Genomic DNA, 27,948 nt, shown 5'->3' on the forward strand with positions numbered 1-27,948 from the left:
CAGGACTTCCCTGGGCAGCCTGTTCAGTGCTCTGCCACCCTCAGTGTAAAGAAGCTCTTCCTCACGCCGAGGTGAAACTTGTGCTAGTTTATGGCCATTGCTCCCTGTCCTGTGGCCGGGCACCACCGAAAAGTCTGGCGCCATCCTCGCCACCCGCCTTTAAGACATTTATGCGCATTAATGGACATCGCCTCTCAGCCTTCTCTCCTCTGAACTATATTATAAAAGTGATGAAAACCTACGAGCTATTCCCTCAATGTAGCGCAGAGACGTTAACAGCGTACCAACTGACGCTGTTAGCGTCTCTAAGGTCACGGCCCGCCTGTTTCTCCCTGCCGAGGGGCGCTTTGGACGAGCCGCGGCGGGCGAGCGCTGAGGCCGCGGGTCCCAGCCGGACACCCCGGCGGGCGCGGGGCGGCGCGGGGCGGGCGCGGGGCGGGCGCGGGGCGGCGCGGGGCGGGCGCGGGGCGGGCGCGGGGCGGCGCGGGGCGGGCGCGGGGCGCGGTCGGTGCCGCGGCTGCGCGGAGCCGCCCCCGCCGGCCCGCGGCAAGTCCCGCCCCGCGCGCGCCGAGCGCCGGCAGCGGGCGGGGCGCGGGAGCCGCGAGATGGCGGCGGCCGGCGGCGGCGGGAGCCGGGCGGACAACGGCTACGGCGGGCAGCAGGCGCGGCGCAGGAAGGGCCCGGGCGCGCTGGCCACGGGCTACCTCGTTATCTACAACGTGGTGATGACGGCGGGGTAAGGAGCGGGCGGGGCCGCCGGCGGGGCGCCGGGGCCGGGGCGCGGAGCTGCGCTCGGCCGGGCTGCGGCCGCGGGTGGGTCCGGCGGGGCAGCGAGGGCGGCGCCGGGCCGGGCTCCCCGCGCCGCAGGGAGCGGGGCCGGGCCGAGAGCAGCGAGCGGCCTCTCCGCCGCCCTGCCCGCGCTCCCGTCCGCCCCGAGCCGCTGCGGCTGCACCGCCCGGCTGCGGCTCCGGTCCGGCCGCGGGGCTGTGCCCCGAGCCCCCGAGCTGTCGGTGGCCCCGCCTGGCGCTCTGGGTAACGCCGAAGCGCGCAGCCGGGCTCGCTGCTCCTCGTGCTGGAGAGCGGCTCCGGCGCGTCCGTGCTCAGCTGCCTTGCCGCTGTCCCGGCTCTCACCGTGCCCGTGATGCGGGCTGGGTGCCCGGGGCCCCCGAGCCTGGCCCTGCCCAGCCCGTGCCAGGCCCCGCAGCTCGGCCTGCCCGCCGTGCCCTGCGGGACGGGCTCCGCACGGCAGCGCGGTGCGCTCGCTGGGAGCTGCCGTGCGGCATCAGTGACACGTTAATGTGCGCTGCAGCAGTTCTCACATCCAGGTGGTTCCTTGCATCACCATGTCACTAGATTTCACTAGAGAGGTGACCCTAAATACAGGGAATTTGTCCACAGCAGTAGTTAAAGGCAAAGATCTTGAGCCCTGCAAGATTTCTCCATAAACCCTTCAGCACTTCTGTAACTTGAGGTTGGAAGCTGCTTTTGGGATATGTGAGCTCCTGGACCAGCCTGGTGCTCTGCCCTCGTCCTGCATAGCAAAATGCAGACTGTGGCCAATTGGTGCTTGCTTGCGTTCTTAGGTACAAAACTAAAAATATTGGCAACTGGGAACTCTCAAGAGAAAGGAGACTTTTTTCTTTTTTTAAATTAATTGTGGCTGTCGAATCTCCGTGGAATCTGGATAAAAATAAAACCATCTTTTGAAAGACTGGGGATATTTGGGTGGGAGAAAAAAAAGCCTTTAAAATAGATCCCAACTGAGCGTGTTTTCTGCTAGATAAACCCAGGCAGGTGAGGAGTCGAGTAAACAGAGTAGTGTCATGTTTGGGAGGAAGGTTAGTGTAGAATTAATATAGATATGATTCACTTCAATAAGGCAGTTGGACATGAAGATTCTTGTCTTTGCTGGTGGCAGCTGATGCTATTTCAGGTTACAAGATATTTACACTTGTATGGATCAGAGGTAGGGGAGCTGAGAGAGCTCAGTTCTTGTGAGGTGCTTGGTACACCCATTGCCCAACAGCTGTGTTACTGTGAAATGTTACTGAGCTGCTTTATGGCTCCATAGGATATTTGCAGGGTATTTCACTCAGAGGGCAAGGATAATTACCCACCAGCTTAATTTAAGTAATCCATTGTTTCAGAAATAATTACGTGAGTAATACAACATATTGCAGGCAGTCAGGAAAACTTTTCAGTTTTGTTGTGGTGTCCCTGCACCATGTTAACAAGTTCACCTCTGAATTCTTCTAAGAAACAAAAGCATTTCCCTGCTTATTTTGTTGCTCATATGCAATTTGCTTGTGTTTATAAAAGACATAAAAAACCTGAGAGAGAAGCTGTGGTATAAATGGAAAGTTTTCTTCGTGGTCATGAACTTTTTGTCATGGCGTGCAAGCTCCTGAGCATGGGAAATTTCTATTTCTTCAGAAGAACAAATTAAAAAAAAATGAGTGCTGGAAACTCAAATAAATAACATAAACCTCTATTTAGCTTTCTGTTGTCATATAAATCTTGATCTCAGTGTTACCGATTTTCTTGATTTAGACCAAACCTCTTAGAAAATTCCACTCTTGGGTTGGATGTGATTTATGTTTTTCTAACATGAGCTGCTTTTTTCTGGAGATGGTTGTGATTAGATGATTTCTGCAATTTGGGGAGTTACATACGAGTTCTGTGGTCATGGTCATATCTCTGTGTTGTCTCTCATTTCTCTTTCGGGGTAGGTCACCAAGAGCTCTCACTGATAATTCCTCTTCAAATGGATGTTGAGTTGGCACTTCCCCTGGACACTGCTGAAATTCCACAATGTACAAGGTTGAGCTTAGGAAAAAAAGCTCAGTTTTTTTCTTTTTATTGTGAAGCCTTTTAAAAAGGTAGTTTTTCTGGAGTTGGTTGACAGAATCACAGTTGTTCAGATTAAAAGATCTAATGATTGATACACAGCTGGTGGCACTGATTATTTACTGGCCCCGTGTCAGTCAGAGTGCTCAGATTTAGTTTCTCCAACTGCACTGCCTTGGAAAGAGAACTGTGAAAAGAAAAAAACCAAAAAATTCAAGATGCCCAAGTGATGAAGTGATGCTCTAACAGCACATTGGGGTTTTTTGGAAGTGGTTTGTTTGGTTTGGTTTACAAAAGGCTTATATACTGAAGGACACATCAAGATAATAGTGCAGTAAATAGGTACTAAAGTAAATGTTCTAAAACCATAGTTGCCTTGACTATCAACTGTATTTAAAATAGATCAAATAACAGTTAAAACATGTCAGCATAGCTACTGTATTTACTTTGCATTTGTCTTGGCTTAGCTAAAGAAAACACAACTTACTCCAAAAATAATAGATCTTGTTTCTAGTTTTATGCTGTAGTGCACGTGGTGTATGGATTCCTACATAAAAAAACCATGCAATGGGTTTTACAAGAGCAAAACTGTACAAAAAGCTTATGTACCTGTGGATCTCTGACTGGAGCTGCATGCATGTACTATTTGGTTCATGTTTTGGGTGGGTATTTTTTTTAGAAAGGGGACAATCATGGTACAACAGGGGATAACCAGTACTGCAGTTGGTTCTCAGCTGTACTTGCTCAGGTTTTATTGTCCATGGTTCAAAGCATTAAGCTACAGAAAGCTCTGCATCTTGCTTCTCTTGTGTTCAGGCAGACTCCTCCCATCGCAGTGTGAAGCTGTGTAGTCATGCCTGACCTGGCATGGGGAGCTCATTTCTGGAGGCAGAGATGCAGCATAGAAATTACTTTTCCTAAAAACTGTGCTTGACCAAAATCACTGAATAGTGCTATGTGGGAAGAGGGGGCATGCTGTTAGAGCGGAGTGTAAATGTTAGTTAGCTGCTTTAAAAGGTGATTGTGTTTCTTATTTTTAGTCAAGTGCTGTAACAGACTAGTACTTCTGGGTATAAGTAGCTGGTCGTGGTATAAACAATGAATTTTAAAAGGATTTCACTCAGCAAGGTCAATGGTAATGTAATAGCTTTTGAATTTGCAAGAGTTTGTATTAATCAGTGTTGCACAAAGAGTGTTCTGGGTTATGAGTTTCATTGTCCACGTCTACAGTGAGTGGTTGTTGAGAGTCAAAGTACACTTCTCCCTTTCAGGTGTACTCGCTGCATAGCTCTGCTGTATTCTCTTGCATAAATGTTACAGAACCTCAGTAAACTTTGCATAAGAAAATGCTTTTCTATGACCTGTGAGAGAGTCAAGGGAGTTAACCTAAGGACCTGAGCAAAAAGCTTGTCTGTCAAGTCTGATGAAATGAAAATAAAAAAACACTGTGTGTGTGCAGTATTCATTTTTCTTATTCTGGATTAATCAAAGAATGGTAATCGTCGAGTTTGGAGTTTACAGACAGAGTAGCAGTAATTTAATTAAGTGTAACTCCAGCTGGGCTATCAAGTGGAGTTCAGTGTGGTGGTCAGAGAAATGAGCTTTCATGAGATAGTGGTGCCTTTTGCTGCCCTTCTAAAACCAAGTTTCATTGTCAGCTGATAATCCCTGGTTTCACCTTCTCCTGTTCTATTTTGTCTAGTCCTAGAGGGTGAAGAACTATTTAAGAATCACAGAAGCAGGACAGAGATACTAAAATCTTCAGCACAAACTAGGCTCAGCTTTTAATTTTGTATGGATTCGTGGTCTGATCTGTATCAAATGCTTTTTGAAGGATAGTAAATGGAATGGAAATACAGTCTTGCTGGAGTCAGTGATCTGGCACTAGGGTGGAACTGAGCAAAAGGCTGGAGCTCCTCTGGGAGCTGTGGATTTACCAGTCTCTGTTCAGGTGAGAATGGTTTGCAGGCACAGCCAAGAACTGGCATCTTGTGCAACTGGAGAAATTGCTCAACTCAGCAGTTTCTCAACAAACATGGAAGATCAGGAAAAACCAAGGAACTTGACAGATAAGAAGAGTACAGTGTCAATCTGCTCTGATTCCCTGTTCTGAAGAAGAAGCAGTTCATGTTACAGGGGCGAATTCACTAATACTGTATGCTTACTGGTTTATTCTACACTGAAGTCCAAATACAAAATGAATCTGATTTATCCTTTGTAAACAGCGGTTACTTGGCAAATGTTTGTCCTTTGGTTTCACAAGATGGCTTTAACTGAAATAACTTGCCACTCTGAAAAAAGGGAGGTCTTGTTTCTTTTTTGTATTTATCTTCCCCACTCCCCCTGCTTTTCTTTGGTGCATGTCTTCCAGAAGTTAAGACAGAAATTAATTAGCTTTCTTTCAATTCTGCTAACAGATTTTGTTACAAACACAAACTTAGATACCAGAGTTACTTATTATTGAAAAATCTGAACTTCACTGTGTGTTTCAAACAATTATTACATTTGGGATTATATGTGCACATACTTTGCAATATCCAAGCTAATGCGTTACTTGTAAGATTATAATATGATGTAAATAAAGGGAATTTCTTCATCGTCTCTGTTACAAAACCACAGCTACACGCTTTTTTCCAAAGGATGACAAGTATTGTGTAGTTAGTGGTCTTGCTACATGTCTACACATTGAGATGAATTAGCAGAGACACTTGTTGATTTACACAAGGAATTTGGAGTGAGACAGAGGTAAAATTGGGTGGCATTCAGAGTAGTTGAATGTAAGACAGCCAGGATGAGACTGTCAGTGAAAGGTTTGGGAGACCCTGTTAAGGATTCTTCTTGACCAACCAACCCCTTCGCCCCATGTTTGCCAAAAGCAATTGGAAACTACAATTAACTGTAGATGCTATTTTAAATGGAAAGTGTTTGACCAGGGTTGACCACTCACCTTGGGTTTGTGGCTTGGCATAAACGTGATTGAAGAATTTCTCATGCCGTGGGCAAGCACCAGCTCTGGACAGCTGTGATAGTGAAAACTTCATCAGCCAGGATGAAAGATTTTCAGGTTTGTTTAAATTACCTGAAGGAAAAATCAGCAGGGTTAACAGGTCACATTGTCCACATACAGTTGCAGTTATATGGGCACTACTTACATAGGCTCAGATGTATTTATTGGTTGAAAAGGAAAACTGGGATGGGAATGGCCATGCTGCCTTCAAGGCTGTAGCAGGCTCAGTTTTGTTGAAATTATTTATTTATAACTATTTCTCATGTAATATATGCTACCAACTAAGCTGGATGACCTCTGATAATGTCTAGGGGTTTACTTTGAACTGAAATGTTAAAATCAATGCCTTCTGAATCTTGTTTATGTCATACTGCTCTAACTTGGTAATAAGTCTCTGACTAGCTGTCAGGGGTTTTCTGCTTGAACTAAGCAAAATATGATGCCAATCTGCCATGGATAAATTCCATAACTAATTAAACAGAGCTCGCTTAAAAATAAATTGAGACATTAGAGATATTGGTACCATGTCAGTGCTGAAAAATACTTTAAAAATGCATCATGTCTTGGATAAATTTGTAGAAGATGCAAGTATTTAACATTTCCAGTGTTGCAGAGTCAGTGTATTTCAGGACAGTTCTGTCTGTTGCTTTATCAAGTATCGAAAGAAGGATTAAAGGTTTATTTTTATTTCTGCTTTGCTTAATGTCTCCTTTTTTTCTCTTTTTCAGGTGGCTTGTTATTGCAGTTGGTCTAGTTCGGGCATATCTGGCTAAAGGCAGCTACCACAGCCTTTACTATTCAATAGAAAAGCCCCTGAAATTCTTCCAAACTGGAGCTTTGCTTGAGGTGGGTGTAGTCCTATTCCCTAGCCTTACTAATACTTGCATGAATGTGTTATATTTCTTACATTTACTTTAATTCTACTGAACAGCTCACGCAAAAGCTGAGTTTTCCTTTTAGCAAGATGAGTTTTACTGTCTGCCAATTAGCTTGGGCAGCAGAGCTAAATATTAATCTTAATCATTGAAATGCAAATACTAAATCATAAGCACTTGTAACAGAACTAAATGTGTGTCTGAATTGCTTAATTTGAAAAGTTAGTGATTTGAATTTTTCTTTTTGTTCTAGATTCTGCACTGTGCACTTGGTAAGCTTGCAAATTTTCTGTTTACTGTTTTTGTAGAAGACTGAACTTTAAGCAATATATTAGCAAGAAAAATGTTACAGTCTGTGAATTGCTGAATTTAATTCTTGCATAACTTACTAATTTTTGTTTAAAATACATTCCAGACTTTTACTCCCTAATTTGAGATGTCACAAAACAATAAGACAGTGCTTCAGCTCCTGAGTGTTCACTAGCCACTACTTACAGAGCAAGATGGTGTTGAGGTTCCTAAAGCTGCAACTACAAACTTGCTGTTTTTCATCATTGTCCAGACAGCCACATAATGGAGAGGTTATCGGACTGTAGGCTCATAGTGAGTTCTGTGGGATGTTTTAATAACCAAGTGAGGTGTTGGGAGAACTGGTGCTAGGAATGTCAGCAGAGGGCAGTCTGGTTCTGTCGTTGATGAAGTAGTTCTGACCCTCCTGAATCCTCCAGCTGCTCTGAAAATGTCTTAAGAAGGCTGTTCATAAACTGTGCACAGATCACCTCAAGAAATGAATGGTCATATACACCTTACTACTAAACTGTGTATCATCTATTTGCCTGTGCTGCCAAGGCAGTCCTTCCAATGCTGTTTAATTTTACTAAATTTCAATTACTATTTTTCTACCAGAATAAATCATATTTTTTAAAAAAACTTATCAACATTAATATGAAAGTGTGCCATTTTTAAGATCTTACTTAACAAGTGGCAAGAAGGCAAAGTTAAATCTTGGAACACTGGAGAGAAAACTTTGCAGATAAAATGCTGATTTTACCATCCTAAATCCATAATGCTCTGCTGTTTTCTGAACCTAAACTGGTGTGTAGACATCGGTGCTTACTGGTACTAAATCTAAGAATGTAAAAAATGTAGTTGGATTATCATTTCCTCACACTTGGATGTTTATGTCCATCAAATCAGTGAGTAGCAGGAGAGATCCTGTGTTTCACCTTCCAGGCTGATGCAGAACAGCAAATAAGATGATTACGCATCCTGCCTGTGTGCAAAACGAATCATCTGGCTCAGTTGATTTGAGGTGTGGATCCATTTAGCCCAAGTTATCCTTAGTAGCACAGTTTAATATTAGAGAGAGCCATTAGGGGAAAGTGGCAACATTTTATGCTGTTTTTATTCTGCCTTTTTGCTTTCCCTAACAAAGCTCTTTTGCAAAAGATTGGTTTTGGTTTTCTTATAACTGGCTGCGGATTATATTTTTTTCTGTTAATGGAAGTGTTTGTCAGCTAAATAAAGTGAGGGGGTTTTGCACAGCTGGATGCACTGTCGCTGTCTGGTGCAGTCCTACTCACTGTAGCAAAAGTTTATATACAGGGAGAAACAGGAAATTTGCAGATTCCTTTGCCCCTGCTGAACTAATTGCTCTAACTAGAGCTGTAATTCTCTGTCAATAGAAGAGCTTATGTGTGACAGATGGCTGTGTGTATCAGCATAACTTTTCTCTCCACATCTTTTCAGTAGAATCTGTAATGTTAGCATCTGTGAGGCAAGTCCTTCAAAATACAAAGACTGGTAGGGGAGTGTCTCTGTGAAGCATGGTGGAGAACAGGACTTTTGACATATGGCAGATATTTAAAAAATGGAGAGCTCTACCTGGAAAGGAGATAAGATGTAGCCCAGAGACCAAGACAATGTGATAAAACTGAAGAGTACTATGTCTGTAGGATTTTCCTTTTTCCTCTCAAAGAAGCCAAAACATATCATTGAAAATAATTCGACTGAAACTTGCTTTTGACTTTTCTTACTCTTTTTTCCCATTTAATTTTCCTCTGTTCTCTACATCTTTACAAGCACTTTTCACTGTATCTTAGGAGCTACACCTGCTCTTTATCATTTAGCTGTTAGAGGAAAATAAAGCTTTGGGTTGCAAAGTTTAGAAATTTTGTGTAATCTTGCAGTCTAAAGCTGTTCCTGTTTTGGCAGACCTGGCTGTGTGTAAGGTCTTTTTACTGACAGGTCAGTTGGCACCTCAGAACTTGTTGGAAGAACAGTGATATCTGCTTCCTTGAGAAAATCTTCAAGTTGATTCTGTACCTGCCTGTGCATCAGCTGTTCCCTGGGGTTTGTTGTGGGGTTGGTTTTTTTGGTTGATTGGCTGGTTTGGATTTTTTTTTCTGAGCTGTATTTCCAGGAAGGAACTACAAAATTTCCATCTATCAAAATATGGGCTAGATCAGTGTTTCCGAAAAATACTTATTATTTTTGATAGCTTTTTTTTTGGGATATATAGTGCAAAACATATTTATTATCCTTACTTCTTAAATCACAGTAATGAAGAGTATCTTGGATATTTTAACCAAATGGGACTTATTTGAAAGACTACATCCCAGAAGCTGTTTGATTGAAAGTATCTGATTGAGCTGTTCTCTGTATTGAGGAATGTGCTGTAATTGCAACAGGATCAATTACATTTGTTTGCATTTTGATGCAGAAAGCCTTGTAAGGGGATTGCACTGCATTATGCAGTATAAACACACTAAAGGACTGACTTCATATTTTTGAATTAAAACTAATTAAATGCTTTCCTTCCAGAAATTTTAAATAACTGGACTTTGGTTTAGCTGTGTTTTGTTTCCCCACCCCTACCTCCCACCCTGGTAATCAGGAATATTTACTAATTGCAAAATACCTTTCAGGCATTGTTCCCTCTTCTGTTGTTCTGACTGCTTTCCAAGTGATGTCAAGGGTTTTCCTGACGTGGGCAGTAACACATAGTGTAAAAGAGGTAAGTCAAGATACAAATTGATAGAAAAACTGTTGATCCATGCTGAAAAGCGAGTGTTGATTGCTGTCTTATTGTCCTTAAAATGTCTTCTGTTTGTATCCCACCATGGGAAATTGTTCATATGAATTTCTGTGGATCAAAAGAAATAAAAATAGATCTGATTTGACAGTCAAACAGAGCAAGGTCTGATTCTGTCCCTGTAGGACATATAGCTCCTGGATAGTTTCTCAGTCCTTACTGACAGTTAAACAGCTTACAGTGTGTAACACAGAACACAGAATTTGGTACAGCCTTCTAGTGTTAATCTCACTAGTGCCATAATTAAAAGCAAAATCTCATTGCCCTCCTGCATATGCAGTTCACTTCCTGTGGCATCTGAAACTCCTCCCTCAATTGTTTGTGCACAGCACTGCCTCTGTGCTCTCCATGGTCACTTTCCAGGATAATCTTTCTTCTGTCCTTCATTCAATTTTCTTATATTCAAATGTAGGTAATGTTTGGGGGTTGAGTGTTTTTTCTCACTGCTCACCACACCAAATAGTGCTGTACTTCTTGCAGATCTCTTTAGAATCTTTTGGAAGCTGTGTTTTTTAAAGATTATTCTTGATAGCTGTTTCAAAATCTAGACATGCTTTAATTGGTACAGGTTGCTGACCATTGGTACTGGTGATTGACTCGTGTCATTTGAATCCTTGTAGTAGCCCAGATATCCTCCATTTCTGCTGTAACTTTAGCCAACTAATCTTACGGGTTTTCTTCTTATTAAAGAAAAAAAATTAGTCTCAATACCAGTGTCAGCATGGGTGCCTGAAATAAGTGACAGTCACTTTATGCATAAGATTATTTGTGACTTGACATGGAGAATGTCTTAAGGAACTTGTCTTTTTACAAAGTCTTGAGGGAAGCTGCTTTCTGTCCCTTCCTCCAAACCTGCTATCAGACCATCCATGCACATGTAGAGTAACATAAGTCACTGTAGTTCCTAGTAATTAACAGTCCTTTCTGGTATTGTGAAGCTTTAGTTTCATGCTGCTTAGAAGTGGAGGAATGTTATTTTTCTCAATAAACATAAAATCTATTTTCTAATGGACTTCCATTGGTGCAAATTAATGTACTCTGGTCTCTATTAATTCATCAGAAATAAGTACTAGGTTTTGAACAAAAAAAAGCCATAATCTCAAGACGTTAAATTTTTTTTATATATATGCATAAAATACATTAAAATAAATACTCCTGGAGTTGTGCTTGTTATCTATATGATATTGGGTTATCTGGTGCTTCATAAAAAAAACAGTGATAATGTGTTTATATTAATTGTCTCCCGGTTTTGAAGTAACCCAAATATTAAAAGTTAGATTGAAAGGATTAGAATTATTTCATGTGTTGTCTGTTAGACATCAAAGAAAAACCTGTAATATGATTGTGGGTTAGGTTTTTTTGAAGCTTATGCCCACATTCTCACCAGAGAAAACCGACAAAATGGCAGCAGTGAGTATAGCCAGATATTTGATATCTGACTTTTAACAAGGATTTTTTCAAGAATATTCCATGCAGATTTTTTTCCCCACACTTGTGTGGTCTTCTGGTTAAAGTCTTGCAAGAGACTGTATTATGTGTTACTTCTTTAATGTCTTAGAAAGTGGGTTTACGAATGGCTTGGATGAGGAATCCTGTGATGAGTTTCTGACCTGTGACTTAGAGCAAATAAATCAAATAAGAGGCTGTATTCTTACCCTTCCCCTTGCCCCAGCCAGGGAGCCTGCAGGCTCACCTGGGGCCATGTATTGCAGGTGTCACAAATGTTCTACTTTCTCTAAAGGGCTGTCTGCACAAGTGAGCTCCATGGTGAAGGCCAGGATTAAATTGTCACACAGCTTTATGGAACTTGTAAGCAATGCAGCTGCATGATGAGGTTCTTGTAAAATAAAATGCAATTTTCCTCTTTAACTTTTTGAATAATACTTGTTCAGTATCTTGTTTCCCAGACTGTTTTTGTATATAATACAGCTAAAAGAAGAAATGTGTATTGCATCCCTCCTTCTGTCAGGATACACTTCTAGAAATGTGATGTGATTTGAAGCATGCTTCTTGCCACTAACCTGTTTGTGCTTTTTGTGGACTTCAGTGCTGATGTGTTGTTAAACTCCATATGAAGTTATTCACAATAAATGTTAAAGCATGGCAAATGTTAAAGCACTGCACACTGAGATTCTCCTCACCTGTCCTGTAGGAACAGTTGTTGGTGTTGCGGAGGGGGGCCTGGCATGTCATCACTGCTGGCCATTACATGAGAAAGGAACCAGTTCAGTGAATTTTACTGTTTCCCCTGCAAAGGAGGGGGATGAACAGCTTTGTGTGAAGGGCTGGGAGGATGTAGGCATAGGAGAACAAAAAGTGCCCTTCATGTCTTTTTGAATTTGAGTGAGCAGTGAGATCTTCTGGTGACATTGTGACAGGCCTTCATGGAGTTCCATTCTGATAGATAATTCTGCACCCAGTTTTGATGGGTAATTTAAAAATTTGTCAGCAGGCAATTTATTGCTTATCCCATTGGGCTCAGTTAGAGATGAGTTGCAAATAAATGTAATATATATTTAGAAGAACTTTTGTAGTGCACACAGGCAAGCGATACTGTGCAAACAACATTTACAGCACATAGAGTTGGTAATTGGGACTCTAGTATCTGCAGTTGGGAATTGATACCTTCAATCAGTAATAAAGTATACTGACTTAAAAGAGAGAAGAACATCTTAACTTACGGTATTTAGGACAAAGTTGTAGTAAAAAGTCCATGCTGGAAGGGTCAGAACTCTGAATGGCTGAATACAATTGAAAAACGTGACTCATCATTGCTTTACATCTATGTAAAATTAGAGCAATACTATACAACACAATAGTCTGTCATGCTCTTTGTGCCTACTGTAATGTTTTCTTTTTTTTTTTCCCTGAATTTTATGTTTTGTTTTTTAATTACTGCACCAGAGAACCAGCTCTTTGGAGAGAGACGTGCTGTTCCAATATTTTCCATCATTACACTTGCATAGTACTGCTGGTTTTGCTCTTCTGCATTGGATTGCTTAATTATGTGTTTAGCTGAAATTTTCTGCAAATTTGTCAAACTGTTACTCTTAATGTAGAGAAAATTCCCTTTCCAATCTTAAGGAGAACATTAAAAACCTCTCAGGCTTTATTTTGTCAACTCCCAGCTCTCATCTCTGCATCTTAAAAGACAGTGGTCTCTTTTATATTTTAGCAAACATCATCTGCTATTCACAGTATTTAAGAAAAGCTGAAATATATTCAGGATCTTCCTTGATGTTATGTTGGCTTAAAACACATGCCAAAAAATTATGCCTGTTGTTTAATTGATCCCTATTAAGAGAGTTGGATAAATAAGGTGTAAATAAAGTTTTGACTTGTGTCTAAGGCTCCTTGAAAGAATGGCATGAAAAAAGTAGTGGAAGAAGAATTGAATTCTCAGAGAGCATTAGCCTTAGTGGTTTATTAAAGGTCTACTGGTATTTGCCCTATCTTCAACCTGGAAGAGGAATTATGCAAATGTAGCATTAGCAGTGGCTAAAAGAGTAAGACTCCTGAAAAACTGTTTTTCCTTAGATAGGGGCACAAGTTATGAAGGCACAATCGATGATTCTTTAAGTGACCTAACAGGGTTGTGTGTTTCATAATGGTGTGAACTGTTTTAATAACTTCTAATACAAAGGAGAGGGGGGAGACCAGACTTTGAAGGCAGTGTCAGAAATGTCATGTGGTAGAACAGAACTGTTACTGCTGTAATTTTCTACTTCCATGTGTATGATTCACTGTTAGCACCCCAGTTTCTTGTCCTTGTGTTCATCCTTGGATGCTGCTTCAAGCTGTAAACTTTTGGATTTTGACTTTACCCATTTCCATAGCTAGGGAAAGAAGTGGGATTTAAAGCACAGGTTGAGGTGAGTCACAGGTTTAGGTGAACTCATCACTAAGCTGCTACTCCCGATGTGGCCAGAAGATGCAGCTCTGGAGTGCTTGCAAGCACGTTCCTCCTTTGGAGCAGCAGCATCTGGGAAGTGTTATTCACTTTTCTGTGTTGAGAGCTAAGTCTTCCTTATAAAGCAGACCTCAAACAGGATTAGGATCCTGCAGCAATGTGTAAAAATAGATTTGGTCTCTTCTCTGAAAATCTTAAGTAATTTTTGGATTTTGCTCTTTTATGATGATGTAAGGGAGATTAATATATAAATAAATTATCTGAATGTGGGAAAAGAATGAGGCGCTTTTGCTGCAAAATGCAGTTAAAGTGACCTGAAATGTTACATGCTGCAGAACATAGATTTACAGCACAATACAGATTACCAGCAGCTCTACATTCCAGGATAGCTCAAGATTTTTGTATAAATTTTTCTGGATTTTGCAGTCTGTAACACAGCTTTTTCTGGGTAATTCCTTTAGGAAAAAATTATGGTTTTTTACTCAAAGTATATGATAATTCCCCTCCTATTAAGAAGTTCCTGATTGTGTGTGTATATATATATATATATATTCTTGATTTTTTTTTTCCTGTTGGTTTGTACTTTGTCCAAGATTAACAGAGTGCACCACTCACATCTCTGACTTCCTTTTCCCTTTATTCAAGAATTAGAGGAAAAGAGAAAATATGGGCCCCTGTGCTTGAGGTATTTTTGTTCCCACTGTCCACCTTGAATTTGGGCTCAAGGTGCTCATACAGCTGGGAATTCTGTTGAATAGGGGAGGGAGGGAGAAAGGGAGAAGTCTGAATTAAAATCATGCCTGCTCCCTCAGGAGTTTGTACTGCAGGTATGTGACTCCACATACACTTGAGATCCTTTGGGAACTTGAACCTCATAATGATGCTCCATAATCTAATAAATATAACTCTTCATTTTAAAGTATATGCTTTTGAGGAGTGATCTTATAAATATCACAGGTAAAAGCAGTTTATTGCAGAATGTTTTGAGCTTAAAGAGACCCACAAGGATCACTGAGTCCAGCTCCTAAATGATCCCATCCAGGGATCAAACCCACCTTGGCATTATTAGCACCATGCTCAGACCAGCTGAACTGATCTCAAGGTTAAATTGTGGAGGGAGTTAAAGCTGCTTCACTGATGTGTGAGTGATATAAAAGCTCCAAGAGGTGTAAAGCAGTGAAACATGATAACTGCCTTGAGTGTAACATTAGAGGAACCATGCTAGTTACAATAAGCAGAAAATGGAGCAAGGAACAGTGAATCAGGTCCATCAAGCTTACCTGAGGTGAGACAATCTGAGCATGGTTCTTCTCTCCTCCCAGCCTGAGATCTGGTATTAGCTGTCCTGCTGCTGCTCAAAAGTAGGACCCAGTTTCTGACCAGAGAAAGGAAAACAGTGCTTCTGCTCAGAAGTACCATGAACTAGTATCAGAATATTAAATCTAAACCAAGTATCAAGTGTTAGGCCATTCTTTCTACACTAGGAGACAATCATAGGACAGAAATAGAAGCTGGTACTCTATAGGAATGGGAAGAGTTAAGAATTATACTCAGCATTTCAGGGGTTTCTTGTACCAATTTACCTTGCACAGAATATGACAGCTGAAGTTACCCAATCAGGAAGCAGAGCTATTCTTAAGCAACTAGAAAAATAAGAGCACGATAAGAAGGGTTTTTTACTGTTGTTACTAATGTTGCTTTTAAGCTCGTTCTTGGAGTCTGTTGTCTAAAATGATGCAGTAAAGTAACCCACAGGACTTGTTTTTTGTGAGGTTTTCTTGGGTCTGGTGAGTAACTGGTAATGCTCATGCAAAGCCTTTTTTCCATTCTCACAGGTACAAAGTGAAGACAGTGTCCTCTTGTTTGTAGTGGCCTGGACAATCACCGAGATAATCCGTTACTCTTTTTACACGTTTAGCTTGTTAAACCATCTCCCTTATCTCATCAAATGGGCCAGGTCAGTAGCATCATAAAAATTACAGCCTTAAAGCACTGATCTAACAGGGATATTTATCTTGTAAAGTAGTTGCATTGCAAAAAATTAGATTCTGCCTTCAGGTAATTGCCCTGTTTGCGAACATGACTGCCTACCTTCTTTCCAGCAGATTTTCAGGTTACAAAAATCTATTGCATTGCAAGCTGAAAGAATCATTTGTCTGAACTAGGTTCCATTTTCAAAGTTATGGTTTGTCAGAAACTGATATTTAACAGTAGGGGATAACAGTAAGTAAACTGACATTTGGCAGTAATTCTTGAATCCACTGGTTGTCCTTGAAATAATATTTAAGCTCATTGATTAATACCAACTATATTTGGCCCCGTTTTAAGTAGCAAAATGACTCCTACCAAAGAGTTCAGAAATCAAATTAAGTCTGTATGTGTGGAGAATAGTTTTAAAGATAATTTGTAAATTCTCAGATAAAATCTTTAAATATTTCCAGACGATTGCTGATTTGAGTACTTACCTTGCAATAGTGTTCATACCTTGCCATGCTCTAATCAAATAAGATTTAAGAAAAATGAATGCTGAGTGGAGAATTGAAAAGTTGAATGTCTGTAATATCATTTAACAAATATTTTGTCAGAGTTTGTTATAACTTTTAATTCTTTCTGTGTTTCATTCCAGGTACACTTTGTTTATAGTATTGTATCCAATGGGAGTCTCAGGTGAATTACTCACAATATATGCTGCATTACCCTACGTCAGGCAGTCTGGCTTGTATTCCATTAGTTTACCTAACAAGTACAATTTTTCATTTGACTACTATACATTCCTGATCCTGGTCATGATCTCTTACATTCCAAGTAAGTATGAGTTTGTTAGGTTTCTTAGTATTAACAGCTGTACCTGGAAAAGCAAACAGTTGTGGGATTTACATACATAGAAGTAACCAATCTAGCCTGCTGATGACCTTGCTTAATTTTTGCATGGTTGATAAAGGTTTCTCATGGAAATATCAGCTTCTGCTGTTTGTATATGTATGTTTTCCACCCCCTCCTTTGTTGTTTTGCAAACATACTGTGTACCATAGTTTTAGAAATAGAAAGAGAAAAAGCTTTGGATAGAGAGAGATGAAAGAGGCACTGATGTGAATAAAATGCCTTAGAGTCTGAAAAAGTGACACTAAAATTACATAAAAATCAAACAAATCTGGAAATTTCTCTTGAAGGGCTTTTTCTGCCCTGCAGTCTGTTTTCTCTGTATTGTGTGCATGCAGATATGGCAACTTTTGTCATCTGCTTCCACATTTAAGAGTTAAATAAGGCATTTTGCATTTAATTAAAAATGTGATTGCTCTAGCAGAAAAATTAATAGTACCTGAAAACTAAGAACAAAATCAGTTCATCTCTTTAGTGTGTAAAAGGCAATAGATAACTTAAGCAAAATGTGGATAAGCACATCCTCTAATGGAGACTGGGGGACTTTGACCATGTGACTGCATCTTGCAGGCTCCTCTGCACACTTGATTGACTTGAGTCTGTTTTCTCCTTAGTCTTCCCTCAGCTCTATTTCCACATGCTGCATCAGAGGCGAAAGGTTCTCTCCCACACTGAAGAGCATAAGAAGTCGGAGTAATTCCAACTCTTTTTCAGAACTTTTCAAACATCAAAAATGCTGCAGTTTTTCAATACCCAGCACATTTGTAAAGAGGATACCAAGATAAGTCAGAGGTAAAAGACCAACAATTTAGCAAGAATAACTAATAAATCTGATTTCAGTGAAATTCCAGGATGTCAAACATTGAAATAATTTTCAGCTTGCAGTGCTTCAGAAAAATTAAACTTTATATGGCTTGGCAGTTAACCTTTTCCTTAAATGATGTGCTAAATGGTTTTCATTTATTACTAAATGTCAGAAGGTTGCAGTATGAGTGATGAAGTTGTACCCACAAAATGCCTGAATTGGGATTATATTACAGATACCTCTTTTTTGTAAGTGCTTGACTGCATGCCAGAAACTGTATGTATTGCTGTGAAAGTAAACAATATGCTCTGGAATACTTCAGGATAATGTCAGAGACATCAGTGGAGCATGTAATCTGGGCAAAGTATTTGAATTTAGAAAAGTACATTGTGTATTTAAAAGGTGATGGGAGCAAGAACAAGAAACTAATTATGGAAAATTAGGGGAATGTGTTTTTTTAGGAATTTAAACAGTGCAGTGTCTGACCAGAGTGTGCTCTCTGAAGATCTTGTTTAAGATCTTCTGATCACTCAAATGCAAATATTAATTCAGAGGCTGTAATTCTTATCTGAAACATTAAAACTGCCCCAAGTACTGCATTCCTGAATACTTTTTTACATATTAAAAAAAAAATCAATACTAACTGTAATACTGTAGTTGTATCAGTATTGAATCTAAACAATATAAGGAGATAGTTCACCCAGAAATAGGAGCAGTTCTCCCTTTTTCACTATAAATTATCATCTCTAGTCATTGTCTGTGATACTCATCTTTCAGTGCTGAGGAATACTTGGTCTGCTGTGTTTGGGGACCTTGTTCCTTAGTCTGACTTTCCTCAAGTGACTGAGGTCATCACTCTGACACATCCAAGCAGGCAGTTCCAGGCACTCAGCTTCTGAAGTGTTGCAAAGTCATAATCTGCTCCTTGCAGAACAGATTATCTCATGTGTTGCATGCTGCCTTTGCAGACTGGACAAGTCATCCTTGTCTGTTCTTTGGAAAGAGTGGAAGACCACAAGAAATTACATTCTCCTAGGTGCTATTTCTGGGTTCTCAGGCTTAACCTTTCCTTGGGAAGGTAAAAGGAAAATGGAAGAGCTGAGAAAGCACTAGTGCTGTGTGAGCTCTGCCCCAGGTCTAGAAGAAACTTCTGATTGGAGTAACAGGGTGGGGTATGAAAGGAATAAAAGAGGAAGGGAAATTAATGGATATCCAAGCAGAGACAGAAGGAAATATAGATTACAGCTTTGCTCTGTTAGGAATTGATGGCCAAATAGCCCTGTCTGCATCCAGTCAGAGTCAATAGACAAGACCATGCGGGCTTTTCTGGCTTCCCTCTTGTTCCATGGTTTAGTGCACAGATGAGGTGTGACCACTCCCATGCTGCCTGCTGCTGTGCCTGCCAGCACCTCCCCTGGACATGGCCCAGTTGTGTTTGACACATCCCAGCTCTTCCTAAACACAGCTGGGAGGTACTGAGGACACAGCTCTCTGTTCTAGGAGTTGGGAAGAGCTGGATTTGCAGTTATTCAGATTTATGCTTGTCAGAGTGATACTAAAAAAAAACTACTTGGAATTTTTCAGTAATTTTTTTTTTGCTCCATCAAAAAGACTGAATTTTCCTAACTTTCACTATATAGAGCCTTTCCTGTTCAACACAAACAGGATTATTACAAGCAGAGAAAGGATAAGAGACAATAATATTCTTTGCTTCTATTTTCAACATTTTGGAGCCAATTATTGACTGACTTAAAAAATCACAGGAGGTTGTAGCAAGTTGGGTATTGGTCTTTTCTCCCAAATTACAAGCAATAGGACTAGAGGATACTGCCTCTTATTGTGGCAAGGAAGGTCTAAATGGGATATTAGGAAAAATTTCTTCATGGAAAGGATTGTCAAGCATCTGAAGAAGCTGTCCAGGGAAGGGATAGAGTCACCATCCTTGAAGATATTTAAAATACCTGAAGATGTGGTGCTTAAAGACATGGTTTACTGGGATTTTGCAGTGTTAGGATAATGGTTGGGTCTTTTCCAACCCAAACAATTCTGTGATTCTATTACTGTGGCCATATACAACCTCAGAATGATTTTGGATTCAAAGATGCAACAATTCAGTTCCTTTCTGTATTAGGTTTTGTGCTTTGTTTTAGTGATCTGAGAAATGTTACATTATTCTGAACTCATTGTTTGAAAGTGTGAGCTTCCACCTCTGAACAAAACATCTCCTTTTGCTTATACTTGCTGTTAAAGAAGTTAATGTCAATATTTCTCAAGGATGTAATCTAAAAGATCTGATTTCCTGATGTACTTAGGTTACTGGATATTGTGAATGCTCAGCTGCTGAACTTTTCTTAATTTGATTTCTGTGCCCAAGTAAAAGATTTGGTTTCAAATTTGTTGGTCCAATTTGGAGATAAAAAATGGCTCTGTAATACTCCTGGCTCTGTTGATGAGAAAGATACAGTACAGATCTACAACAGATAGCACTGGCACCATGGAAAAGCAGAGCAAGCTGCCAGTAGGGAGAAAGCTTCTACAACCAACACCTTTGCTGAACAGACTTTATGATGGAATATTTGCTTTAATTGAAAGTATCAATTTATGACAAAAATGCAAATAAACTATGGCCTTTTAAAAGAAAATTGAGTTACTTTTCCTTTCAGAAGACAAAGAAGCTGCTTTCACAGTAAGAATTCTTACCAGCAAAGCTGATTTATAAATTATATTCTGAAGTCTGAACATGCACTTACTATGTACAAAAATTCAGTGCTTCATGTTGTAGTGCTTTTTCAAGTTTATCTTCTATGGAAATCACTGGAAGGGGATCTTGAGAGAGAACCATAGTGTGATGCCCTAAAACTGTTTGGGTTGTTCCCTAATACTGATTTTGCTGACACATGTGAGGTTTCTTCTCATTAAAGAGGTTTCCCCTCACCTGTCACTGAAATTGTCAAGTGGTTTCTGTGAACTCTGTAATAGAAGCTTTGATTTGTACTGTGTCACAAATGCAGAGGGGTTTATTTTCCCCACAGACTGTTTACTTGGCTTGCATGTTCTCCATCAGCCTTTCCAAACCAGCAGGCCCCCCCTGCTTTGGTGCTCTCTGTTGTGTGCACTGGTTCAGTTGACAGCACTTTTTGTTCTACCATGCCAGCTCTGAGTTAGTCACTACCCTCCAAAAGACCATGGTTTTCACCAGTGGGTAGTTTACAACTGGAATTGTAGAAATTATCATATTTGTAAATTACAGTAAGAATGCAGGTTACGGTGCAGGTAAATTGCATTTTTTTTCACAATGTGATGGTTTTATCAGAGGGTTTTTTTCTTACCATTATGAAGGTTGGCATTTGTGTGGACCAATCTGCAGTGTCATTTTAAAACTTATCTTTCAGCTTAAAATTTTCATGAGTATACATCAAATCATATATTTTGATGTATATATCAGTGAGACTTGGGTGAAAATTATATATAGTCATTTTTGTATTTTTTTCTATGTTGTGAAGAATAAAATTGTAATTTTATAAGTGATTCACTAAGATTATTATAAGTTAAATGTATTTTTTGTATATTTAGGAATCTGGTATTACCTGGAGTTCTGAAAGACTTAACCATAGATTTTTTTATGCATGGTTGAAAGATATTTCAACTTGATAATGCAGTGAAATGGTTTGTATGCTAAAATACTAGTCAGTGTTGTTGCCTTGTGCAGTTGATTCTGTGCTCTCTGCCTGGATTTGGCCTACTGAACAGTGATAACTAATTGCTATAATCCAAATAAAATAATTCTGAACAAAATATGTTGTATTGTTACTGTTTAAGGAACAAAAGCAGATACTTTATAAATGTAAGTTAGAGCTGTATTTTTATTAATTTGTATACAATGTGTATTTTTTAATTTAGAAGTTATTTTAGCATATGAAACTCTGGAGCTCAGACAAAAGAAATAAGAAACGTCATACTGTTACTAATGCTCTGCTTTCCACATTCAAAAGAAGTGCTCATAACAACACCTTAACTGGCTGTCAACACTCACAACTTCCTTAAGGATCCTCAATTGAGTGCGAGTTCCTTGTTTTCCTGCTGTTATCTGTACTCTGGATGCTGATGGTTTCCTTCAAAAACAAAATTGAGTATTATAAATATAGGGGAATGCTTAAATAATGCAACAAAACACTTCAGAGTTCATTTACTAAATATAATATGTCTGCTACCACGGCAACGTTTTTAGCATTTTTAACACTTCCTGAGAGAGATTTAAAAACTGTGTCTAGATGACATTAATGCTCATAAATAACAAGTTATAATCCTCTAATAGGAACTGAGTGGTAGCTGCAGAGTGAGTGCTATTATTCTAGGCATATGCTTGTCATAAGATTGCACAAGTACAGTGGGTTTTTTGTTGACTGAGATGGGATGAAATGGTGTTGTCGTGCCCAGCATCAGCACATGTTCCACGCATGATGGCTGTGACTTAGCACTGCTGTGTAATTAAAAACTCAGAAATGCTGTTCTGTGGAAAGGAGCTGAGCTCTGTTTGTGCCTTACAGGAATGATCACTGGCTATTCATATTTCCTCTCTGCATTTTAAAACCAGTGTATGTGAAAACAATTTTAGTTCCCTAGGGTAACAGTAAAAAGTCTGAAAAGCATAAGGATTCTGTGGTTGTCAGCAAGTTAATGTCACAATAATGTGTAAGGCTCATCTTAAAGCATTGGCAGTTCTTGATATAAGACTAGAGGAGGGATATGTGCTGGGCTGCTGAATATAAAATAAAAAGGTGTGAATATCTGTGTGATTCAGTTTCATGTGATGTGAACTGAGCATTTCTACAGTTGGGGGTGATTGATTCAAGCCACCCAACTGCCTGGAACTTCCATTCAGTATCAAATAGCTTTTAAATTCTCTTCCATACTTGTCAGAAGATTTACAGTAGTAAGATAATGAATAAAGCTTCTTAGGTGGTTTCTGTGTGCTGCCTTTGAAGTAGTTGCAATTTCAAATGTGAATTAAAAATTTGTATCTCTTTCAATTATCTTGATCACTAATTTCCAGAATAATATTTTCCTTTACAGATGTGCAAGATCCTAAAGCCCTTTTTATGGCCTTACAAGTTAGCTTGGGCATTAGTGTTGTCAGAGGTTTGGTTTTTCTCTTTGATGTGCCACAACTGCCTCTCTTTAGATTCAATTTATTCTGTGCAATTTGTACATAGAAATTTTACATTACCTGGTACTACATGATGATGTTATTGGAAAATTCTTTGGTGGAAGTTTTTGCAGAGGCTTATTCAGCTGAATTATGAACAGTGAACTGCATTTTGTCCTGTGCTTTTGACTCCTGCTGCAGACAGTCTGCACAGTCTTCTGTGAACTGGAACCACTTGCAGCAACTGTATATGAAAAAACTCAGTCCTGACATTTTCTAGTTTGAACACCAGAACTTGCAGAACCATAGCTCCTGTGTAATTACATTCAGCCTCTTGGGCAGGACAGTGGATGAATCTCACTCTACAGAGGTATTCTGAAGAATACATATAAAGGGATACAGGCATTTCAGGTATCTTCTTTAACATCAGTTTTAAGTTGATGGCAATGTAAAGATCAGTGCTTTGCTTTTTTCTGCACATAGCATGCCCACAAAAACCAAGAGTTGTGAAGAGTAAATATTAAGTAGAGGAGCCTCCAATCAGCCTGGCAATAGCTAGCTTTTATGAAATCAGTTTGCCATTTAAAGCTTTCTTTGGGTAAATACATCCTCTTCACTTACTGGATAAGAAAAGATAATGAGTACTGGTTTCTACCTTAATGACCATCAATAAAATGATGAGATGGAAGAGGAGAGGTACTGGAGGTTACTGAGCTCTACCACTGTATTTCCCAAAGAATATTTGGGCATTTATGAAACATGAAACTTTCTTCCTGTTCCCTTTGGAATCCAGTAGTTGTTCTTTGGGGTGAGGGTGGTGGTGTTTGGTTTTGGGAGGATTTTTTTGTTTGTTTATTAAGACAGGACAGCAGCACTTAATGGAGATGCTGCAATGTTTAGTCTAGTGTGCTGATGACATGAAGTTTGTTTTATTTTCCTCCAGGTGTTTATTACAAGACTATAAGGAACTGGATGCACTGAATTAGGTGTTTTGTTTTAGTCCTCCATTCCTGTGTATAAACCTCTGCTGGGAAAGTTGCTGGTTTGAGAGTATCAAGTGAGTTTCCTTACCCAGCTTTTTGGTGCAATTTAAATTAAGTAAACCAAGCACTTTGTCAGCAAACTGGGACAGTGGAAAAAGCTGTCTTAAATCAGCAAGAAAATGGATGTGAAATTGAAATCAGCCATTGCTGGTTTAGGTAGTAAGACTGGATACTTTACTTAATAACTAGTTACTAAGTTAGATGATACTGTTACAGCCCTTTAGCAGAAGCAAACTGCAATCTGAAAATTCTGTTACTCTTCAAAAGATATTGTCAAATCAGACTGTGTGGAAACCTGCTCTAGGCTTACAGTTGTGTTCAGACAAGGGACAGGTGTCAGCATTCATGGGCTGCTGTGCTCCAGGTTCCTGCTGATGCATAACTGCAGATGAGGCCTCAGCATACCAGACCTTGAAGAAACAAACTGCTGACAGAAAGGTGTGAAACTCCTACAGAAAGATGTAAAACTCCTACTGTTGTGATCTGAGTGTTGTGCAGCCTCCAGCAATCCACTCAGTACAGGTATTTGAGTCCTGTTCACTGCTTTGCTGCTACCCAAAGGTGGGCAGGTAAATCTCTGCTACAGTTAACAAATGAGCTGCTCTGTTCACGTTCTGTGTCTAAAACTTTTTTTTTTTTTCTTAATGTCAGCATTATGTCAAATCCCTGGAATGACCACATGAATTGCATACATTATGGTAAATTTCATGATGCAATCCTCCTGTATTGCACATGTGCACTTCGGAGTCCAAGCTTTGCTTGGACTAACAGCATGTGCATGCAGGATATTTTATTTCTACATTTGGGGTAAAATATGGGTGCTTCTGTGAAAATCTGATAAAAGTGATTCAATAAGCACCTTGTCTTGCTAGGCTTCTTGTGTATCCCTAAAAAACCCCAAAAGTCAATAATGAGTCAGATTGTTTTGGGTTGGGCTTTTTGTTTATTTTTTAAGTCACTGTGGTTTTGTGTTTTCACTATTTTCTCGCTTTTGGTTCTATTCCTTTTGAATCATCTGATTATTAGGAGAGGGGTGGTGTGGAGCAAGAGAATTTGTAACAGCAGCTTGTTCAGTTTGAGTATTTCATGGCTCCAAGCGGGACTGTGTGATTATCTCTTGGTTTCAGAGGGCTGCTTTGGATATTCTAATGTTCTGGATTTTATGCTTCCATGAATCTTGGAGTGCATGAAGACTATGAAGAGTGAACTGTGACACAGATGTTCTGAGGTCACTATCTAGTTGGTATTCCCCATTTAAAGTAAATAATGGAAATAAAGAATGCTAATGTTTGTCTACTGCACCTGTTCTAATAATAATAAAGTAAAAAATGTTTTTATACAAATTATGAGACTACATGTGAAACCAGCATTTTTGTGAACTTGTATATTGGGGAAGTTTAGGTCTGCCACAGTAGCTCTCTGTTGACTCCCTTATGGCTTCCTGAAGGTTCTTGAGGAGGTGAAATGATTTGAGTGATTTTGTGCAAGCAGTCTCTAAATCTTCCACATGTTTACTTCCTTTTAGGTATTATTTTAACCAGATAAATACTTTTTTCAAAAAGAGACATGGTTCAATTTTAATCCAAAATTTTATTAAGATATGATTGAAGGTATTGAATTCATTTTTGCCCAAATACCCCACCCACAAAGAATTTAAAAAGTTTTTATGATGGGGCAGGTGAAGGCTAGGCTAGACTGGAAGGTGCAACATTAGCTTTTCAGGATAAGGAATAGGAAGTTTTCTCTGTCTTTCTACACAGTATTGGGATATTTGTATTTGTTGGTCTCTGAACAAAGTAAATAAATATTCTCATTTTATATGGACTTCTATAGATTAAGGTCATAATTTGTACATAGCCATGTTGGGATTGAGATATAGAAGCTCCTCAGTTTTACACTCATCCTTCGGAAAATGGCTGGCCTAAGTTGTGAAAGAAAAAGGCAACTCCTATTTATGTATAATTAATTAAGAAAGTATGATTGCCTGAATGTTTTTGTACTAAGTGCTAAGCATTTTTAAATGACTTCACAGCCACCCAGGATATGCAGTGTTTTGCTTTCCTGCATAACTTTTTGGGTGAGATAAACATTGTATCTTTCTGCCATTTGTCATGAGGTTCCTGAATTAGAAGCGAAAGCCAGGGCTTGAAGAAACTGCACGTTAGAAGGGAAGCTGTAGGCAAGCTGTCTGTATTATGGTCTCTATCCTTAACATTAAACTATCCTGCTTGTTGCCTTGGTTCTGCTACTGTTCTATGTCATCCAGTAACAACATCAGCTAGAAGTGGGCATTGAAGATTTTTACTGTCCATGTGGACTCTTACATCGTCTTTGCCATAGCCCTGTATGTCCTCATTGTGTGAGGTACCCGTTTAGTTGGTGCTACTCTTAACTTCTGAGACACTTTTTAGCTTCTTAACATCCTTATTGTTTTCACAAGTTACAGATTTTCTGCACAGTCTCTTCCAAATGCTTCTTTACCCCTCTTTAGAAACAACACTTCATATTTATCTACCTGTTTCTAAACTTACAAACTTCTGGTTGAAGACTTGTTTTCCCCTGTAGCAAGGACAAAACTTTTTTCCTGTCTGGCTGATTATTTTTTTAAACTAAAACTGATTAAGCATCAATTCTTATGACATTACAGAAAAGCAAAACTGTATGTGATACAAAATTGCATAGTGAAAAGAAACATGAATGAGACTATGGAATTGAAACTACCATTTCCCTGGTACCTCTGTATATAAACTTCCTAGAGAAGGGGGTGTACTTTACTGTGACTGGAGTCCTGCCTAGGATTCAGGCTTCCAGAGGCTTTCATGATGCAAAAGGTAAGTAAGACTTCATTTTATCCTAGTGGTGAAACATAAAAACGTTAAAATTACTTGGTCTGTTATCTGACGAATGCTTTGTTGATATCTAAAAGGAAATGTAACAAGATGTGGATGTTGAATGTGCTTAGTTCTTATACATGCCTTCATAGTAATTTTTTATGAAGCAGAATTAATTTTATGGTCACCAATTTTGTGTGTCACCTTTTTCCTTTTACTACCTTTTAGTGTGAAAAAGTGAGATCTTTTACTGCTGGCTTTCAGAGAAGAACTCCAAAATGGGACTTTGTGTACAAAACAAAAAGACCTGTCCCAGTTTACAGCTCACTGAAGAATTGTTTCACTGTCTTTATCCCTTGGGTTCGGGCACTGATCAGCCAGAGTAACCAACCACACAATTCTTGAGTGTTGTTCTAATCAAGTAGAACAAAAGTAGTGTATGGATAGTGACAGTGTTGTATAATATCACAAGAAATGATAAATTCTATCTGAAGGGCAGTGGTATTTATATATAAAAATGTCTCCTTGTGGGAAGAAAACTGTAAGTCCAGTTGTGATCAGGTGCAGGATGTAGCATCTGTCAGGAAAGTGCCGTGTAAGTGAGCCCCACTGTAATAGTTGTGTGTATCATTTTTGGGAAAATCTTTAACTGTGAGTTCTGCAGAAGAAGCTACTGAAAATTCAGCATACAGTTTTACAAACCACTGAAATACACAAAGGCCTAAATTGCTGTAGTTTGTGGAGTTCCTTGCACGTGTAAAGGACACGTAAAGGGTTTCTGTTTGGAAGGTTATCCGGTTTGGATTTTTTTCCCCAACTGTGTCCAGCAATATTACCTCTCTACAAACATTGCTTATCTCTGTCCCTTGATAACCACAGCTTCAGCACTACTACTGCTAAAGACTACTTGTGAGCAGGGATTTTCAATGTTTGATCAAACATCTAGACAATTGCCTGTTTCAGCAACTTAAGCCAAGCAGTTATCTGATTTGACAGTTTGTTTTTAATAAAACATGATGCAGAACATCAAGCAATAATATTATTCTTAGTGCATATGATGCTTACCTTCAAAACACTGTAAATAATTAATTGGCTTACTAGCATCTGCGAAAAGAGTGTTTCACCTGAAAGAACTCTGTGGAAGAGTCTGGAGATTGAAACTTGCTGGGAACTGCTGTGGTGTCATCATGCCTCGCTCCCAGGTTAGGGAATGTGCCACAAAACGGTGTCAGCGCTGTGAAGGTGAGGGCTGTAGCTTAAGTGGTTGAAAAAACAAGGTAATCCTACCTGTGTGTGTATTTTACCCTTAATTTCTGCGCTGAGTCCAGTAACAGGTGCCGCTGTTGGGGCTCGATTTCCCTCTCTCCGCCAGTTCGGGTACAGGTGCTTGATGCTGCCGCCGCCTGAGCTGAGCTGAGCCGAGCCGAGCCGAGCCGAGCCGAGCCGAGCCGAGCCGAGCCGAGCCGGGCCGAGCCGAGCCGAGCCGAGCCGAGCCGAGCCGAGCCGAGCC

At 39.7% G+C, this 27,948-nt stretch overlaps 1 protein-coding gene and 1 long non-coding RNA gene across 3 annotated transcripts; one reads left to right on the forward strand and one right to left on the reverse strand.

The window, feature by feature from the left end:
* The first annotated feature begins 593 nt into the window (after window positions 1-593).
* On the forward strand, window positions 594-21,213 carry HACD2 (3-hydroxyacyl-CoA dehydratase 2). 2 transcript variants are annotated; one of them, XM_021526069.2, is made up of 7 exons: window positions 594-736; window positions 6,583-6,700; window positions 6,983-7,001; window positions 9,657-9,745; window positions 15,569-15,690; window positions 16,360-16,538; window positions 17,228-21,213. In XM_021526069.2, exons 1-7 carry the CDS (start codon window positions 606-608, stop codon window positions 17,308-17,310), a joined length of 741 nt encoding a protein of 246 aa, XP_021381744.1. In that variant the 5' UTR covers window positions 594-605; the 3' UTR covers window positions 17,311-21,213. The 2 variants fall into 2 exon arrangements, with proteins under 2 accessions (XP_021381744.1, XP_077641062.1); XM_077784936.1 differs by lacking the exon at window positions 594-736 and adding an exon at window positions 2,361-2,820.
* Window positions 9,742-27,890, reverse strand: LOC110468292 (uncharacterized). The gene is made up of 4 exons (XR_002465062.3): window positions 27,726-27,890; window positions 21,452-21,530; window positions 15,014-15,108; window positions 9,742-9,874 (listed from the first exon to the last, which is right to left on the reverse strand). It is a non-coding gene; the product is annotated as an uncharacterized LOC110468292 (long non-coding RNA).
* Between the last annotated feature and the right edge of the window lie 58 nt (window positions 27,891-27,948).

The sequence above is a fragment of the Lonchura striata genome, chromosome 8 (genome assembly GCF_046129695.1).
Source record: "Lonchura striata isolate bLonStr1 chromosome 8, bLonStr1.mat, whole genome shotgun sequence".
Lineage (NCBI taxonomy): Eukaryota > Metazoa > Chordata > Aves > Passeriformes > Estrildidae > Lonchura > Lonchura striata.